The 19,967-nt window shown below is 49.4% G+C and overlaps 2 protein-coding genes across 7 annotated transcripts in view; one reads left to right on the top strand and one right to left on the bottom strand.

Moving 5' to 3' along the window:
* The window catches only part of PUS7L (pseudouridine synthase 7 like), a 51,615-nt gene extending 50,794 nt beyond the window's left edge, over positions 1–821 (bottom strand). Inside the window, exon 1 of the mRNA XM_075344971.1 lies at positions 751–821. The gene's annotated coding sequence lies outside the window, so the exon portion shown is untranslated. The remainder of the gene's footprint in view (positions 1–750) is intronic.
* Positions 795–19,967, top strand: part of IRAK4 (interleukin 1 receptor associated kinase 4) — a 61,683-nt gene continuing 42,510 nt past the window's right edge. Inside the window, exons 1-2 of one of the 6 annotated variants that reach the window (XM_075344973.1) lie at positions 795–851; positions 16,552–16,721. In XM_075344973.1, coding sequence (XP_075201088.1) covers positions 849–851; positions 16,552–16,721 — 173 coding nt within the window. In that variant the 5' untranslated portion in view covers positions 795–848. Of the gene's footprint in view, positions 852–974; positions 1,128–3,647; positions 3,678–3,909; positions 3,957–12,817; positions 13,183–16,551; positions 16,722–19,967 lie in introns of those variants that run through there. The other 5 variants (XM_075344974.1, XM_075344975.1, XM_075344977.1 and 2 more) reach the window with 5 other exon arrangements.

The raw sequence follows: 19,967 nt of genomic DNA, 5'->3' as shown, positions 1-19,967 counted from the left end.
CTTGGACGTATTGGTACAAGATCGATCATGTCCCTCCCTTTGATGAGGCTCACACGCTGAACCCTCGTCTTTCCCTGCATATGTCATATGCCTCTAACAGCAGCGGGGGATCGGAGATCCGCCCATAGCTCTTAACCGGTTAAATCCCTCTGTCAATCCCTGATAGTGGGATCTACGCCCCGGCAGGAAGCCCGTTATTCCCGCTCATTATTCAGGGTGCCAATAGTTTCCATAGGATGTCATGATAGCCGGGGTCAGCTGATGACCTGTGTCTGTCATGATGAATTTCCCCTGGACGCCGGCTGCGAGCTGCTGTACAGGGCTCAGCCCTGCTCTATACAGTACAAGGGGTCAGATCCCAGCCTCAGGACTAGTCAATAGAAAACGTGGGAAGAAAAGTCTTTAAAAATATGAAAAAAAACCCCACAAAAGGTCACATCACCCCCCTTCACCCAATTGAAAATAAAACCGTATAAAAATAAAAAATACACATATTTGGTGCACACTAAAATGATGTCTTTTGGGCCAAAGCAATATTACAATACAATGCAGGGGAGGTCACAGCACCACATCTACCCAGGAATGGTATCAGTAAAGTGTCAGGCGCAAACAAGATGTCACCGACACCCAGGTCCAAGGAATGAGCTTAATCACGGTGCAAGGTGATGGAGTCACATGACTGCACGGACGCAATGCATCCTGTGACTTGTAGTCCCCACAAGCGTCTACCATACACGTGTTAAACCTAACCTGACTGCTGCACGATCCGCAGCTTCCTGTCCGCTGACCACGCCCCATTCAGATACCAGGAGCCAATAGACAGCGGGGTGACGGGTCACCTGAGGCACATGGTCAGTGCAGGGTACAGTACACGGACAGTGTGTCACCGCTGAGACTAATTATGTTGGGCGGCTGTAGTGCCGGCTCTGGCCAGGGGCGGACCGGGGTGCTCTGTACAGTAAACGCCGTGGGGGGTGGCGGCGGTCATAGCACGGAAAGGGGCCGGCCACAGGGGTATTGTGAAAGAGGATGCGGAAATGTCCCGGTGATATTCATCACTGCTGGGAGAGAGCGCTGCAGGAGGGCGAGTCCTGGGACGGCGGCTGGTGAGCGGGGCACCGTGAGACGTGTGTACTATATGCTGGGACGGCGGCTGGTGAGCGGGGCACCGTGAGACGTGTGTACTATATGCTGGGACGGCGGCTGGTGAGCGGGGCACCGTGAGACGTGTGTACTATGTGCTGGGACGGCGGCTGGTGAGCGGGGCACCGTGAGACGTGTGTACTATATGCTGGGACAGCGGCTGGTGAGCGGGGCACTGTGAGACGTGTGTACTATATGCTGGGACGGCGGCTGGTGAGCGGGATACCCTGCGACGTGTGTACTATATGCTGGGACGGCGGCTGGTGAGCGGGGCACCGTGCGACGTGTGTACTATGTGCTGGGACGGCGGCTGGTGAGCGGGGCACCGTGAGACGTGTGTACTATATGCTGGGACGGCGGCTGGTGAGCGGGGCACCGTGAGACGTGTGTACTATATGCTGGGACGGCGGCTGGTGAGCGGGGCACTGTGCGACGTGTGTACTATATGCTGGGACGGCGGCTGGTGAGCGGGGCACCGTGAGACGTGTGTACTATGTGCTGGGACGGCGGCTGGTGAGCGGGGCACTGTGAGACGTGCGTACTATATGCTGGGACGGCGGCTGGTGAGCGGGGCACCGTGAGACGTGTGTACTATGTGCTGGGACGGCGGCTGGTGAGCGGGGCACCGTGAGACGTGTGTACTATGTGCTGGGACGGCGGCTGGTGAGCGGGGCACTGTGCGACGTGTGTACTATATGCTGGGACGGCGGCTGGTGAGCGGGGCACCGTGAGACGTGTGTACTATGTGCTGGGACGGCGGCTGGTGAGCGGGGCACTGTGAGACGTGCGTACTATATGCTGGGACGGCGGCTGGTGAGCGGGGCACCGTGAGACGTGCGTACTATATGCTGGGACGGCGGCTGGTGAGCGGGGCACCGTGAGACGTGTGTACTATATGCTGGGACGGCGGCTGGTGAGCGGGGCACTGTGAGACGTGCGTACTATATGCTGGGACGGCGGCTGGTGAGCGGGGCACTGTGAGACGTGTGTACTATATGCTGGGACGACGGCTGGTGAGCGGGGCACCGTGAGACGTGTGTACTATGTGCTGGGACGGCGGCTGGTGAGCGGGGCACCGTGAGACGTGTGTACTATATGCTGGGACGGCGGCTGGTGAGCGGGGCACTGTGAGACGTGCGTACTATATGCTGGGACGGCGGCTGGTGAGCGGGGCACTGTGAGACGTGTGTACTATATGCTGGGACGGCGGCTGGTGAGCGGGGCACTGTGAGACGTGTGTACTATATGCTGGGACGACGGCTGGTGAGCGGGGCACCGTGAGACGTGTGTACTATGTGCTGGGACGGCGGCTGGTGAGCGGGGCACCGTGAGACGTGTGTACTATGTGCTGGGACGGCGGCTGGTGAGCGGGGCACTGTGCGACGTGTGTACTATATGCTGGGACGGCGGCTGGTGAGCGGGGCACCGTGAGACGTGTGTACTATGTGCTGGGACGGCGGCTGGTGAGCGGGGCACTGTGAGACGTGCGTACTATATGCTGGGACGGCGGCTGGTGAGCGGGGCACCGTGAGACGTGTGTACTATATGCTGGGACGGCGGCTGGTGAGCGGGGCACTGTGCGACGTGTGTACTATATGCTGGGACGGCGGCTGGTGAGCGGGGCACCGTGAGACGTGTGTACTATATGCTGGGACGGCGGCTGGTGAGCGGGGCACTGTGAGACGTGTGTACTATATGCTGGGACGACGGCTGGTGAGCGGGGCACCGTGAGACGTGTGTACTATGTGCTGGGACGGCGGCTGGTGAGCGGGGCACCGTGAGACGTGTGTACTATATGCTGGGACGGCGGCTGGTGAGCGGGGCACTGTGAGACGTGTGTACTATGTGCTGGGACGGCGGCTGGTGAGCGGGGCACCGTGAGACGTGTGTACTATATGCTGGGACGGCGGCTGGTGAGCGGGGCACTGTGAGACGTGCGTACTATATGCTGGGACGGCGGCTGGTGAGCGGGGCACTGTGAGACGTGTGTACTATATGCTGGGACGGCGGCTGGTGAGCGGGGCACCGTGCGACGTGTGTACTATATGCTGGGACGGCGGCTGGTGAGCGGGGCACCGTGAGACGTGTGTACTATGTGCTGGGACGGCGGCTGGTGAGCGGGGCACCGTGAGACGTGTGTACTATATGCTGGGACGGCGGCTGGTGAGCGGGGCACCGTGAGACGTGTGTACTATATGCTGGGACGGCGGCTGGTGAGCGGGGCACCGTGAGACGTGTGTACTATATGCTGGGACGGCGGCTGGTGAGCGGGGCACTGTGCGACGTGTGTACTATATGCTGGGACGGCGGCTGGTGAGCGGGGCACCGTGAGACGTGTGTACTATATGCTGGGACGGCGGCTGGTGAGCGGGGCACTGTGCGACGTGTGTACTATGTGCTGGGACGGCGGCTGGTGAGCGGGGCACTGTGAGACGTGTGTACTATATGCTGGGACGGCGGCTGGTGAGCGGGGCACCGTGCGACGTGTGTACTATATGCTGGGACGGCGGCTGGTGAGCGGGGCACCGTGAGACGTGTGTACTATATGCTGGGACGGCGGCTGGTGAGCGGGGCACCGTGCGACGTGTGTACTATATGCTGGGACGACGGCTGGTGAGCGGGGCACCGTGCGACGTGTGTACTATATGCTGGGACGGCGGCTGGTGAGCGGGGCACCGTGCGACGTGTGTACTATATGCTGGGACGGCGGCTGGTGAGCGGGGCACCGTGAGTCGTGTGTACTATATGCTGGGACGGCGGCTGGTGAGCGGGGCACCGTGCGACGTGTGTACTATATGCTGGGACGGCGGCTGGTGAGCGGGGCACCGTGCGACGTGTGTACTATATGCTGGGACGGTGGCTGGTGAGCGGGGCACCGTGCGTACTATGATGTGCCTCTGTCACTCTATAGCAGGGGCGAGGCTAGGATCTCCAGCACCCTGGGTGACCGCTCAGTCCGGCGCCCCCTCTGTATCCAGCTTACAGGGGCTGTCCACTAGATATACCTGCAGTATCAGGGACTGGGCGTGACCTCCCCGAGATAGTGGGCGGAGCAGTGATAGTGGGCATAAGTCCATATGGTCATGGAGTCCTTTATAATAGAAGCAGGGGTCTGGAGATACCCCCACTTTGGGGGAGGGGTGTAAATTGGTGCGAAGCCCCCATGCATTGTTAAATTATTAATAATTATACAAGAAATAATTTGATTACGCAAGAGGTGGCTTCTATTATAAAGAACCCCATGACCATGTGGACTTAAAAATGTAAATGCCGGACCACCTAAGCTAGTCACCCCCACCCTATCGCCTCTCCCACCCACTGTTTCCACTCACCCACTATCTCCAGGTGGTCACTGCCAGTCCCCGATACTACAAATATGGGTATAGTACGGTTCCACTTGCGTATGACTCGCGCATGTCTGTCATCGGTATCACCTGCCACCGTGCACACACTCTCCTGACAGGAGCGCCTCAGCTGCATGTGGAAATACATGCAGCCATCCCGCTCCTGTCAGGAGAGTGTGTGCTGTGCCGGGTGATACCGATGACAGCTGCATTTTGGTGAGTTTCACGCATGAGTCACTCCAATGAAAGTCAATGGGTGCGTGAAAAAAAAACGGATGTCACACGGACGGCACACACACCATCCTAGTGACATCCGTTTTTATAAATACATTTATTGCATGTTGCAGAAAACACTGGAAATGAGTGAGGTCTGTCGATGTCGGTCTCTCTGTCGGTCTCTATCTCTCTCTGTCAGACTGTCTCTCTGTCTGTCTATCCCTCTCCCTTCCTCTGTCATACTCACCGATCACCAGCGCGGCGCTGCATGGCGTTCACACTGCTCCGGCGGCTTTTCCTCTTGAAAAAGCCGGCTGCTCATTATTCTATCTAGTATTCACTGCGTTCCCCGCCCACCGGCGCCTATGATTGGTTGCAGTCAGACACGCCCCCACGTTGAGTGACATGTCTCACTGCAACCAATCACAGCTGCCGGTGGGCGTGTCTATATTGTGCAGTAAATTAAATAAATATACAATTTTTTTTAAAAAAAAATGGCATGTGGTTCCCCCCAATTTTGATACCAGCTAGGGTAAAACCATACGGCAGGAGGCTGGTATTGTCAGGATGGGGAGCCCCCCACCCTAACAATATCAACCAGCAGCCGCCCGGCATTGCCACATCCATTAGATGCGACAGTCCCAGGACTGTACCCGGCCATCCCGATTTGCCCTGGTGCAGTGGCAATCGAGGTAATAAGGAGTTAATGGCAGCAGCCCATAGCTGCCACTAAGTCCTAGATTAATCATGGCAGGCGTCTCCCCGAGATACCTTCCATGATTAACCTGCAAAATAAAGAAAATGAAGACATACACCAAAAAAATCCTTTATTTGAAATGAATAATAAAAAAAACCCCACCCTCTTTCACCACTTTAGTCAAGTCCCCAAATACCCTTCCATGTCCGACGTAATCCACAGAGGTCCCACGACGCTTTCAGCTCTGCTACATCAGAAGCTGACAGAGAGCGGTCACAGACCACGACCGCTCTCTGTGAGCTCCCCGCAGCGACTGAAGTGAGTCGCGCTATCAGCGATGACGTCACTCTGGTTACCCGTGGCCACAGATCTCAGCGGGAGGACTTCTGATGTGGCCGCGGGTAACCTCAGTGACGGCACCGCTGATTGCGTGGCTCACTGCGGTCACTCAGGGGATTTGCGTTCACCGGTGAGACCTTCCCCGTTGACCGAAAATCACGACACGACACACAGAGCCAATGAAGTCGGGTGAAGTTCATCCAACTTCATTCTGATCGTGTGGCTCTGTCTGTGGCTGCTGTCAACGGCTATTCAGCTTTGCTACATGGCTCTGTCTGTGGCTGCTGTCAACGGCTATTCAGCTTTGCTACATGGCTCTGTCTGTGGCTGCTGTCAGCGGCCATGTAGCAGAGCTGAATGGCAGATGACATAGTAAAAACGGATCCCATACGCATTAAACACGCATTGCACACGAAATGCAATCAATTGAAAAAACCCAGGATCGCAGTGCAGTTGCATTGCACACTGATCACAACTAGAACAGAGCTCATGCAACTCTCTAGCATGAGACTCGGAACAATTTTACACGCACAAATGTGTTTCCAGCCTTAGGCCCGTTTCACACGTCAATGAAAAACACAGACGTTTTTCACTGGCGGGTAAAACACGCACATGTCCCTGCGTGTGCCGTGAATTACTTTTGGGTGCTAAAGGTGGGGGGAGAGAGAAAGGCGCAGATAGGGTCTTACCCGATATAACTCTGATTAAATGTAAAGTAGGGAAACACTCACCTATTTCGGTTGTGCCAGTCACAACCCCTTGAATCGCATTTAAGTGTCAACGTGGTATTAAGCAGCGGCCCCGTACAAAGCAATATAATGGTACAGAAAAAGGAAAAAACGGGTTTTAGCCGCGCTAAAAAACCACTGATGTTGAGTTGATTAAAATTTCTTTTTATTTCAGCATTTCCAACGCGTTTCCGAGACAAAGTCCGTCTCCTTCCTCAGGGAAAAAAGAAATCCCTTGGATTTCTTTTTTCCCTGAGGAAGGAGACGGACTTTGTCTCGGAAACGCGTTGGAAATGCTGAAATAAAAAGAAATTTTAATCAACTCAACATCAGTGGTTTTTTAGCGCGGCTAAAACCCGTTTTTTCCTTTTTCTGTACCATTATATTGCCGTGAATTACGGCACACGTGGGTTGTCTAAGTGCAATCCGGGCTCCGTTCTCCGTGGCCCGTGATTGCACTTAGAGATTAACTCACTTGTGCCCGCTCCCGCTGTCCATGGTGCTGATCGCTCCCGCGGTGCAGCATCCGGCCGGCGCTGACCCCCGCAGCAGCTGCTTCCGGGTCGGCTGTGTCATGCATAATGAATATGCGCGACAGTAATCATCTGGCTTAGAAGCAGCAAGCAGAACGGGCTGCAGAGGACATCGCTGGACGCTGGGTGAGTAAAAATGATTTTTATTTTAAAAGCACGTTTTTTTCTGGCACGTGTTTCACGGACCACACCACTGCGTGGTCCGTGGGACATCAGTGATGCCAGAAAAAAATGGACATGTCTCCGTGCGGCAATCACGCACACGCGGGTACGCCGCACGGAGACACGTGCAGTGAAAAATCACTGATGTGTGAGCAGACCCATTGATTATAATGGGTCTGCGTATGTCAGTGATTCTGGTACGTTTAAAAAAAAAAGCACAAACGTCCCAGAATCACTGACGTGTGAAAGGGGCCTAAGCCATACACTACTCCAGACAGCTCCTTTTTAAAGGAAGACTCCCAATAACTTTTTTTATTCCAGGGAACCTGTCAGGTGCAATATGCACACAGAACCACGAGCAGTTCTAGGTGTATATTGCTAATCCCTGCCTAACCGTCCCTGTATACACTAGCATAGATAGAGAGAACTTTAGCAAATGTATTTTAAAGATCCTTATTGATATTCTAATGAGCGCAGGGACTAGTCACAAGGGCGTTATTTTCCCCGACTAGTCCACCCTCTTAGCATGGTAGCATGCCCACAGAGGCATACTAACATGATATTCCTTGCAGCATCATCGGTGACGTGCGTACCTGTGTCTGCTGTCACCGCTGAGCTGAATTCCCAGCATTTTGGTCATGTGCAGTATGAAGCCGGGTGTACATGTCTTGGCTACAGAGAGGTCTTAGTACACATGACCGGAAGTGCCCGGACTTCTGATCAGCAGAGACAGGGGACACAGGTATGCACGTCACAGCTGATAATGGTGCATTGAATAGCATGTTTGCTCGCCCTGTGGGGGGCATGTGCCTTCTAGCTGAAGTTATCACCTTTCAGCCATGGGAAGGGATCACAACCTTCTTATTCCTCCTCCAGTCGCTGGTCACTGCCAGATATAGCCTTTGTATATTCACTGCTGCGTCTCTCTGGCTCCTTGCCCTTGTACTATTGCAACCTGTGTTTTGGACCTCGGCCTGATTTCTGACTATTCGCCTGCCTGCTGATTTTGCCCCTTTTTATACCTACTGGTTTTGACCCTGCCTGACTACCATTCTTCTCTGGATTACAGTCTTTCCATAGGCAGCGATCTACTGGACCTTGTTGTAATTCCAGATCCCTATACAGGGGTTAAAGGGTTTTGGGGTTCTTGGGATCCTGCTGAGTGGGTTGCTTGCCTCTAGTCTGTCTGTGACAGTCACCCTGAGTCTGTGGTCTTGGGCAGATGTCACAGTAATGTATGAGTGTGACAATATACTCCCGTACCTCCGCTGTCTCTGGGATAAAGCGCTGTTCTTCTCTGATGTCACCACAATCCTGACTCGTCGGCTCGTTCTACACCCTATGCATGAGCTGAAAGCCCAGGACGCCTCATTCTAACGCTCCACAGGCTTCTATTGTAAAAGATACTTCCGGGTTACACAGAGCGACACGGCCAGTGTGAAGAGCGGTGACGGCAGAGAAGAACGGCGCTGGACTGGACAGCAGCGAGTATTTTATCACACATATTGCATACATGCATGTACACACGCATTTAATGAATGAAAGTTACTGGCAGTGCTTCTTTACTCACCATATCGCTCATGTAAAATAAGAGCCTGCTTCTTCTCCCAGGAAGCTGTTATGTTACATGAACCCTCAAACAGTCAAACAACGACTGCTAATTGTCTGCTTCATTCACACCCTACAAGGTCCTGGAAGAAGTGACAACTGTTGCTGTTCTCTAAAGGTGGTGTCACACACAACGATAACGCTGCTACGTCACCATTTTCTGTGACGTTGCAGCGACGTCCCGTCGCTGTCGCTGTGTGTGACATCCAGCAACGAGCTGGCCCCTGCTGTGAGGTCGCCGCTTGTTGCTGAATGTCCAGCTTCATTTTTTGGTCGTCGCTCTCCCACTGTGACGCACAGATCGCTGTGTGTGACAGCGAGAGCGCGACGAAATGAAGCGAGCAGGAGCCGGCATCTGGCAGCTGCGGTAAGCTGTAACCAAGGTAAACATCGGGTAACCAAGGTGGTTACCCGATATTTACCTTTTGTTACCAGCCTCCGCCGCTCTCACGCTGCCAGCGCCGGCTTCTGCACTCTGCACATGTAGCTGCATTACACATCGTGTAATTAACCCGATGTGTGCTGTAGCTAGGAGAGCAGGGAGCCAGCGCTCAGTGTGCGCTGCTCTCTGCACATGTTGCAGCACAGCGACGCGTGTCGTTATGATCGCTGCTTCGGCTGCTGTGTTTGACCGCTAATCAGCGATCATAACAGCGACTTACAAGGTCGCTGCTACGTCACAGAAAATGGTAACGTAACCAGCTTAACTCCCTCAGAATGTAAGGCCCTGTATGCACGCTGTGGATTTTACCGCGTAATTGACGCAGATTTCGCTGTAGGAATGCTGCAGAAAATGTTTATAACATTTCTGCAATCCTTCTCCAGCAAAACCTATGGGGATAAAAAAATGCTTTGCGCACACTGCGTTTTTTTGTCCCTGCAGGTTTTGCTGTGGAATTAATCTGCATGTCACTTCTTTTCCACAGGTCCCTGCATTTTGGAAGGCTGGCAGATCAATCACCCGCTGACTCTGGGTCGGCGGAGGATTGATCCCCAGTATCTGGCCAGATGCTGCTCCCCATATAAAGTTTATGGGGAACACAATCTGGCGCAAAGCGCTTCATACTCACCGATCACCAGTCGTCTGTCACACTTCTCCCGCGGCAGCTCTTTCATCTTCCAGAGCCTGCCACTGATTAGTCTCATAACATATTTACGTCTTCCCTGCTCACCGGGGGCTGTGATTAGTTGCAGTCAGACCCACCCCCACGCTGAGTGACCACTGTCTGACTGCAACCAATCACAGACGCCAGTGGGCGGGTCTATAGCGTACAGTAAAATAAATAATTAAAAAAAAGGTGTGCGCTCCCCCCAATTTTGATAACCAGCCAGGATAAAGCGTCACAGCTGGGGGCTGGTATTCTCAAGTTGGGGAGCCCCCCAGCCTAAAAATATCAGCCAGCAGCCGCCCAGAATTGCCGCATCCATTAGATGCGACAGTCCCAGGACTTTTCCCGGCTCTGGTTTCACTGGTGCGGTGGCAATCGGGGTAATAAGGAGTTAATGGCAGCAGCCCATAGCTACCACTAAGTCTTAATTTAGTGATGGCAGGCGTCCATGAGACACCCATCATCACTTAACTGTGTGAAAGTAAATAAACACAAACACGACAAAAATCTTTTTTTTTTTTTTTAAAATAAAAGACAAAAAAAAAGCACCCTCTTTCACCACTTTATTAACCCCACCAATAACAGCCCTCCAGGTCCGACGTCATCTACACGAGGTCCCACAACGCTTCCAGCTCTGCTGCACCTGACACTCACAGCGAGTGCCATAGACCATGACTGCTCACTGTGAGGGTCAGGGCGCAAGTGAAGTGAGCCGCGCGAGATCAGCGGTGACTTCACTCATGTGCTTTGCAGTGACAGGTGGAGGACTCAGCTGTCACTGCACATCAGCTGACTGGAGTCACTGCTGATCTTATACTCACCTTCTCCAGGCTGCCTCCGGACGCTGGTCTCCTGCTTCCAGGCCAGCTCGTGCATATGCAGTTATATACTGCACAGCCGACCCGTAAGTAGCAGAGCGCCGGAGACAGCCGCACAGGACACAGTATTGCGGGTGACTTCAGCACTATGGACAGAAGGAGCGGGGACAGGTGAGTATCTCCCTGTGTTATCAAAATAACGCAGGCACATACGGCAGCAAACCGCGGTAAAACCGCATGCGGTTTGCTGTGTTTTTTTTTTTTTTAACCACAGGTGCGGTAATCTTTCAGAGGGTGCAGAATTTTTTTAAGAAAATTCCATTTTCTAGTGCGCACAGGGCCTAAGTCTGAAGTGAGTATGAAGCTGGCCATTAACAGCTGTTAATTGGCTGCAGGACTCACATGATATAACAAAGTCACTCATAACCCAGGGGACCCAAAGTTTCTGGAACACCGCAGGTGCAAGATCTGAGTTCAGGCTATTATTATTTTAGATACTGAAATATAGTAATTGAGATCAGGTTGTCCAAGAGTGGTTGTTTCGTAACAGCTCATCTGTGTTTTGCATATTTACAGTAAGATTCCAAATTGCTTCTCTTCATGAATCTCAAATTTCATTCAGCAAAGCAGGAAGGGAAACTAGTTTTTACGTGACTAAGTATGTACATACAGTAAATACATGACTAGAACCACCATTAGTACAGGAATACATCACCATAACCACCAGCAGTATATGAATACACTGCCAGAAACACGATCAATATATGGATACATAGCTAGAAATACCATGTGTACATGAATTCATGGCTAGAAGCAACATGCATACATGAGTGCACCATGCGTACATGAATTCATGGCTAGAAGCACTATGAAGCCATGGCCAGAAGCACCATGTGTACATGAATCCGTGGTTAGAAGTACCAATACAACATGAATATAATAACTGAATCACCATTACTACAGGAATACATTGCCAAAACCACCATCAGTACAGGAATACATCACCTGGACTGCCACTAGTACAGGAATACATCACCAGAACCACCACCAGTACAGGAATGCATCGCCAGATCCGCCATCAGTACAGGAATGCAGCGCCAGAACTGCCACCAGTTCAGGAATGCATCGCCAGAGCTGCCACCAGTACAAGAATACATCACCAGAAATGCCACCAGTGCAGTAATACATCAGCAGAACCGCCATCAGTACAGGAATACATTGCCAGAACTGCCATCAGTACATCAATACATCACCTGGACTGCCACTAGTACAGGAATATATTGCCAGAACCACCACCAGTATAGGAATACATTGCTAGAACAGTGATCAGTGCAGGAATACATCACCAAAACCGCCACAAGTACAGGAATACGTCGCGAGAACTGCCACTAATACAGGAATACATTGCCAGAACCGCCATTAGTACAGGATTAAATCGCCAGAACTGCCATCAAGAAAAGTAATCCATATCCAGAGTCACCATCAGTACAGGAATACAGCATCAGAACCACCATTAGTACATGACTACAGCAGCAGAATCATCTTTAGTAACACGGATGCATTGCAAAGCTTAGTGATCTACTGTAATGTCAGGTTAGCCCCACATACAAGTTTATCACTTGAACCTACAATTCCCAGTATGTCCTTAACAACTACCATCTCCTTACCATTGTTTTCAGTCATTTTCAGACGGCGACCATACAGGAACCACAGTACTGATGAGAGGCAGGCAGTGTCACAAATAAACATGTAGTCATGGCCAAAAGTTTTGAGAATGCTACAAATATTAATTTTTACAAAGTCTACTGCTTAAGTTTTTCTAATGGCAATTTGCATATACTCCAGAATGTCATAAAGAGTGATCAGCTTAACAGCAATTACTTGCAAAGTCAATATTGGCTAAGAAAATGAACTTTAACCACCAAAACACATTTCAACATCATTGCATTCCTGCCTTAAAAGGAGCCGCTAACATTGTGTTAGTGATTGTTCCATTAACACAGGTGTGGGTGTTGATGAGGACAGGGCTGGCGATCAGTCATGATTAAGTAAGAATGACACCACTGGACACTTTAAAAGGAGGCTGGTGCTTGGTATCATTGTTTCTCTTCAGTTAACCATGGTTATCTCTAAAGAAACACGTACAGCCATCATTGTTCTGCACAAAAATGGCCTAACGGAAGAGTATCGCAGCTACAAAGATTGCACCTCAGTCAACAATCTATCGCATCATCAAGAACTTCAAGGAGAGAGCTTCCATTGTAAACGCCAAACGCCAGGACCGTATCTTAAAACTGTTTCAGCTGCGGGATCGGACTACCAGCAGTGCCGAGCTAGCTCAGCAATGGCAGCAGGCTGGTGGGAGTGCTTCTGCACGCACTGTGAGGCGGAGACTCTTTGAGCAAGGCCTGGTTTCAAGGAGGGCAGCAAAGAAGCCACTTCTCTCCAGAAAAAACATCAGGGACCGACTGATATTCTGCAAAAGGTACAGGGAGTGGACTGCTGAGGACTGGGGTAAAGTCATTTTCTCAGATGAATCCCCTTTGATTGTTTGAGACATCTGGAAAACAGCTTATTAGGAGAAGAAGAGGTGAGCGCTACCACCAGTCTTGTCTCATGCCAACTGTTAATCCTGAAACGATTCATGTGTGGGGTTGCTTCTCAGCCAAGGGAATCGGCTCACTCACAGTCTTGCCTAAAAAAACAGCCATGAATAAAGAATGGTACCAGAATGTCCTCCAAGAGCAACTTCTCCCAACTGTCCAGGAGCAGTTTGGCGCCCAACAATGCCTTTTCCAGCATGATGGAGCACCTTGCCATAAAGCAGAGGTGATCGCTAAATGGCTCATGGAACAAAACATAGAGATTTTGGGTCCATGGCCTGGAAACGCCCCAGATCTTAATCCCATTGAGAACTTGTGGGCAATCATCAAGAGACGGGTGGACAAACAAAAACCAACAAATTCTGGCAAAATGCAAGCATTGCTTATGCAAGAATGGACAGCTATCAGTCAGGATTTGGTCCAGAAGATGATTGAGAGCATGCCAGGGAGAATTGCCGAGGTCCTGAAGAAGGGTCAACACTGCAAATATTGACTGCATTAACTCATTCTGTCAATATAACCTTTTGGTACTCATAATATGATTGCAATTATATTTCTGTATGTGATGTAAACATCAGACAAACACAATTAAAAACCAGAGGGCAACAGATCATGTGAAAATATAATTTTGGTGTCATTCTCAAAACTTTTGGCCATGACTGTACATACAGGTGTCTTATAGTTGAGATCTCTAATTGGAGTCGTCTATTTCTTCTTCACCTTGTCTAGATGCCAAGATGAGTTTTCATATAAGCAACTCATCTCTTCAGACTTCTCTCTACTGTGTTATGTAGTGTCATCATGATTATGCTGTGTCCCTGAATAATTGCCCATCTGTGCTCCCTGCACAAAATTTGACATCCCCCTCCCTCCCCCATACTATCAGGCATGGACTGCAATGACACAAATGTATTTATCTATTATCATGCTTTCAGCACTTCACAGTGTAGGCACTAAACTGTGTTCGGAGCTACATCCAGCTGATCTGTGGTCATCACTATGCAAGTCCCAGACAAACTCTTTAAACATGTCCTAAACATGTGTCTTCTGCAGCAGGCCTATCACATTAGACGCCTTTCATTTTAAAACCCTTTTCCTCCTTGTACCTTATTCCTAACCACCTGATTCATTCCACAAGGACGGATTCACATCAGGGTTTCTCAGTCACTAGTTCAGTACTTGGGTCTCCTTACCCAAACTCAAAAGCCTCAAATATACACCTACAGTTGGAACGGCAAGTATTCAGATCCCTTTAAATTTTTCACTCTTTCTTTCGTTTCAGACATTTGGTAAATTCAAAAAAGTTCACTTTTTTTTTCTCATTAATGAACACTCTACACCCCATCTACATCCCATCTTCACAAAAATGTTGACATTTTTTCAAATTTATTAAGAAAAACTGAAATATCACATGGTCATAAGTATTCAGACCCTTTGGTCATTATTCAGTGGAAGCACCCTTTTGAGCTAGTACAGCCATGAGTCTTCTTGGGAATGATGCAACAAGTTTTTCACACCTGGATTTGGGCATCCTCTGACATTCTTCCTTGCAGATCCTCTCCAGTTCCGTCAGGTTGGATGGTGAACGTTGGTGGACAGCCATTTCCAGGTCTCTCCAGAGATGCTCAATTGGGTTTAGGTCAGGGCTCTGGCTGGGCTGGTCAAGAATGGTCACAGAGTTGTTCTGAAGCCTCTCGTTTGTAGGGTCATTGTCTTGTTGGAAGGTGTCTGAGGTCCAGAGCACTCTGGAAGAAGTTTTCTTCCAGGATATCTCTGTACTTGGCCGCATTCACCTTTTCTTCAGATGTAACCAGTCGTCCTGTCCCTTCAGCTGAAAAACACCATCATAGCATGATTCTGCCACCACCATGTTTCACTGTTGGGATTGTATTGGGCAGGTGATGAGCAGTGCCTGGTTTTCTCCACACATACCACTTAGAAATATCACCAAAAGTTTCTATCTTTTATTTTTCATAGTCTTGGAGTCTCTCATGTGTTTTTTTTTTTTTTTTTTACAAACTATATGCAGGCTTTTATATGTCTTACACTGAGGAGAGGCTTCTGTCGGGTCACTGTGCCATAAAGGCCTGACTGGTGGAGGGCTCCAGTGATGGCTGACTTTGTGGAACTTTCTCCCATCTCCCTACGGCATCTCTGGAGCTCAGCCACAATAATCTTGGGGTTCTTCTTTACCTCTCTCACCAAGGTTGTTTTCCCACCATTGCTCTGTTTGGCTGGACGGCCAGGTCTAGGAAGAGTTCCGGTGGTCCCAAACTTATTCCATTTAAGGATTATAGAAGCCAATATGCTCTTAGGAACCTTGAGTACTGCAGAAATTCTTTTGTAACCTTGGCCAGATCTGTGCCTTGCCACAATTTTGTCTCTGAGCTCCTTGGGCAATTCTTTTGACCTCATGATTCTCATTTGGTCTGACATGCACTGTGAGGTCTTATATAGACAGGTGTGCCTATCCACATCAAGTCCTATCAGTTTAACTAAACACAACTGGACTCCAATGAAGGAGTAGAACTATCTCAAGGAGGATCACAAGGAAATGGACAGCATGTGACTTAAATATGAGGGTCTGAGAAAAGGGTCTGAATACTTATGACCATGTGATATTTCAATTTTTCTTTTTTTAATAAATTTGAAAAAATTTTGACATTTCTGGTTTTTTTTCTGTCAAGATGGGGTGCAGAGTGTTAATTAATGAGAATAAAATGAACTTTTTTTAATTTAGCAAATGGCTGCAATGAAACAAAGATTGAAACATGTAAAGGGGTCTGAATACTTTCCATACCCACTCTATGTGGCTGCAAGTTTGGGTGAGGAGATCCGTGGCTGGTCCTTGCATCGCTGTCCTTTCTCAAACCACTAAACACTAATATGTGAATCCAGCCTAACTTGCCCTTGTTCTCCTTGCACCCCAATTTGATTCATAACTGTTCCTACACAGATACTGGCTGGATAATTGCCTCACGTAGACTCATGCTAGCCCTTCTACCTCCGCACCCCTTTCTCTACAGATTGTGACCTCGTGTTGAGTACTGTAATTACGCTTGTTTGCATTTTTACTAGTTTATTACCCTGGAATGTCTGATTCTGTTGATACATGTACTCGCTGAAATGTAAGGCGCTCCTCCATATGTTGGTGCTACTGTATATAACCAAAACTTATTATTGGGATGTTGTATTATTAGTCAGTAAATGTTTTCTACATGACCAGATCACACTTTCTATGTTTCTAACAGGTTTGTGAAATGAGTAAGACTATATCACCGTCCACTTATGTTCGTAACCTCAGTCCTGCACTTTTCCGCAAGTTGTCTGATTTTCTTGATCCACAAGAAGGATGGAGAAGGCTGGCTGTGGATATAAAGAAGCCTTCTGGAGAGCCTCGATATACACAGTTTCATATAAGGTATAAGACTAAATTTATTTACTAGCAAATGGATGTCTTTGAGTTGTCCTCTATGTCAAAACATTTAAAGGGAATCTGTCACCAGGTTTTTGCTGCTCCATCTGAGACCAGCATGATTTAGAGGCAAAGACCCTGATTCCAGCGATGTGTCACTTACTGGTCTGCTTGTTGCCGTTTTGATCTACTGCAGATCCTCCAGTTATATAATCCCATCCACACCAGTGATTGACAGCTTTCTGTATAGAGTGGCATTTTTATGTCTAGGTACAATCAGTGATGGGGCGTGGTTGGACGACATGGCAGCAGGTTTAAAAAATCTCACATAATTGTAAATAATGCCACTCAAACATCAATTAAAAAAAATCTCTATCTTACACTCTATAGGGAATGTCCTATGTGGAAAATATAGTGATACATGAAAAATTGGAGTACAATGTGATCAAAACGTTGCATCTAAATAAAAATATTATGGCTGAAAACATCATGTTGTCCTTAAAAAAAAAAACAAGCCATGATACAACTCTGTCAGCAGAGAACTAAAAAAGCTATAGCTATCAGAATACAGCAATGCAAAAACAGTTGTTTTTTTTTTTTTTCTATAAAATTGTTTTTATGGTGTAAAAGCGGCAAATTATAAAAAAAAAAAACTATATAAATGTGGCATCGCTGTAATGGTACTGACCGGAAGAATACAGCTGTCATATCACTTTTATGACACGGTGAACAGCGTAAAAAAAAATTCCTGAATTGCTGTTTTTTTGATTCTGCCTCAGGTAGAGCAGAATAGAAAGTGATAAAAAAACATTGTGGTCCAAAATGGTACCAATACTCCAACTCATCCCACAAAAAAAAAGCCCTCATATGACTGTCGGCAGAAAAATGAAAAAAAAATGGTAGCATTCAAAATTTTGTAATGCAAAAAACCTTTAAGGCTGCTTTACACGTAGCGGCATCGCTAGCGATGTTGCTTGTGAAAGCACCCGGCCCCGTCGTTTGTGCGTCACGGGCAAATCGCTACCCGTGGCGCACAATATCGCTAGGACGCTCACACTACTTGCTTTACAAAACGACGTCGCTGTGGCCGCCGGACAACCCCTTCTTTAAGGGGGCGGTTCGTTCGGCGTCACAGCGACGTCACCATGCAGGACACCAGTAGCAGCGGAGGGGAGGCGCTGGATCGTCACTCCCACCTCGTTGCCGGAGGACCCAGGTACGTTGTTCGTCGTTTCTGGGTAGTCACACGTAGCGATGTGTGCTGCCTCAGGAACGATGAACAACCTGTGTCCTGAACGAGCAACGATATTATGGAAATGAACGACGTGTCAACAATCAACGATATGGTGAGTATTTTTGATTAACGGTCGCTTGTATGTGTCACACACAACGACGTCGCTAACGAGGCCGAATGTGCGTCACGAATTCCGTGACCCCAACGATATCTCGTTAGCGATGTTGTGGAGTGTAACAAGGCGTTTATTTCGTAAAAAAAAACAAAAAACTTTTTTTTTTGGAGTGTTACCGTGTTTCCCCGAAAGTAAGGCCCTGTCTTACATTAATTTTACCCCCAAAAGTCCCACCCTGCCTTACTTTCGGGGGAGGCCTTACATTGGAAAAAAAATGACAATCCTCCCCCCTGCAGCCTCCCCATTGTTTGAGATCTGGCATCCACCCCTTCCTCCCCCCTGCAGCCTCCCCATTGTTTGAGATCTGGCATCCACCCCTTCCTCCCCCCTGCAGCCTCCCCATTGTTTGAGATCTGGCATCCACCCCTTCCTCCCCCCTGCAGCCTCCCCATTGTTTGAGATCTGGCATCCACCCCATCCTCCCCCCTGCAGCCTCCCCATACAGTGGTTCTGCCCCCCACTCTGCCACCACACACACTGACACATACGGTACCGGTACAGCCCCACACGGCACCCACACACATATCGTACCGGTACCGTACACTGACACATACAGCCCCATACGGCACCCATACACATACCGTACGTACACGTACACACACACACACACACACACACACACACACACACAGCCCCATACGGCACCCATACACATACCGTACGTACACACAGCCCCATACGGCACCCATACACATACCGTACGTGTACACACACACAGAGTTTCGGAACTTACCGAAATCGGAGCGAGCCTGCAGGCGGTGACGTCGCGGCTGATTTCGGCCAATCAGCTGCGAGCCGGCTGACTGGCCAATCGCAGCTCGAGCTGAGGGCCAATCAGCTGCGAGCCGGCTGACCGGCCAATCGCAGCTCGAGCTGAGGGCCAATCAGCTGCGAGCCGGCTGACCGGCCAATCACAGCTCGAGCTGAGGGCCAATCAGCTGCGAGCCGGCTGACTGGCCAATCACAGCTCGAGCTGATGGCCAGCAGGCAGCCTTGCGGGGGCCATTCACCGGAGGCGGACCACGGGTGGCACGAGACTGGAGAAGGCCTGGATGGAGCGAGGGAACAGCGGCAGCGGTAAGTTCCTGTACTTTCCCCAGGGACCCCCACCCATATGCGGCCTTACATTCCCCGGCCCCCCCGCTACCCTGCCTTACAATCGGGGGGTGCCCTACATTGGCGGACCCCCCCGAAACCCCCACCCTGCCTTACTTTCGGGGGGGTCCTACTTTCGGGGAAACACGGTAGTAGTCAATCTTAAAATAAATATATAAATCTAGTATCGCTGTAGTCATACTGACCTGAAGAATAAAGCTGCCTTATTGCTTATACTGTAAGGTGAACTGCTTAACCCCTTAAGGACTGGCAGATTTTGCGCTTTCCGTTTTTTTTCGCCATTCTTCCGAGAGACGTAACTTTTATTTTTCAGTCAATATGCTCATGTGAGGGCTCTTTTTGTGGAACGAGCTGCACTTTTAAATGAAACCAAGAGTTTTACCATATAGTGTACTGGAAAACGGCAAAAAAATTCCAAATGCAGAAAAATTGCAAACAAAGTGCGATAGCACTATTGTTTTTGAGATATTTTATTCACTGTGCTCGCTATATGGTAAACCTGATGTGTCGGTGTAATGCCTAAGGTCGGTGCGAGTTCGTAGACACCAAACATGAATAGGTTTACTTTTCTCTAAAGGGGTAAAAAAAATCAAAGTTTGTCCGAAAAAAGTGGTGTAAGTTTTACGCCATATTCCGTGACCCATAGCGTTCTCAATTTTTGAGATCTATGGCTCAGTGATGGCTTATTTTTTGCGTCTCATGCTGGCGTTTTGTAACGGTACCATTT

The sequence above is a fragment of the Anomaloglossus baeobatrachus genome, chromosome 4 (assembly GCF_048569485.1).
Source record: "Anomaloglossus baeobatrachus isolate aAnoBae1 chromosome 4, aAnoBae1.hap1, whole genome shotgun sequence".
In the NCBI taxonomy this organism is placed as follows: domain Eukaryota; kingdom Metazoa; phylum Chordata; class Amphibia; order Anura; family Aromobatidae; genus Anomaloglossus; species Anomaloglossus baeobatrachus.
This window is presented reverse-complemented; position numbering and strand designations above follow the sequence as displayed.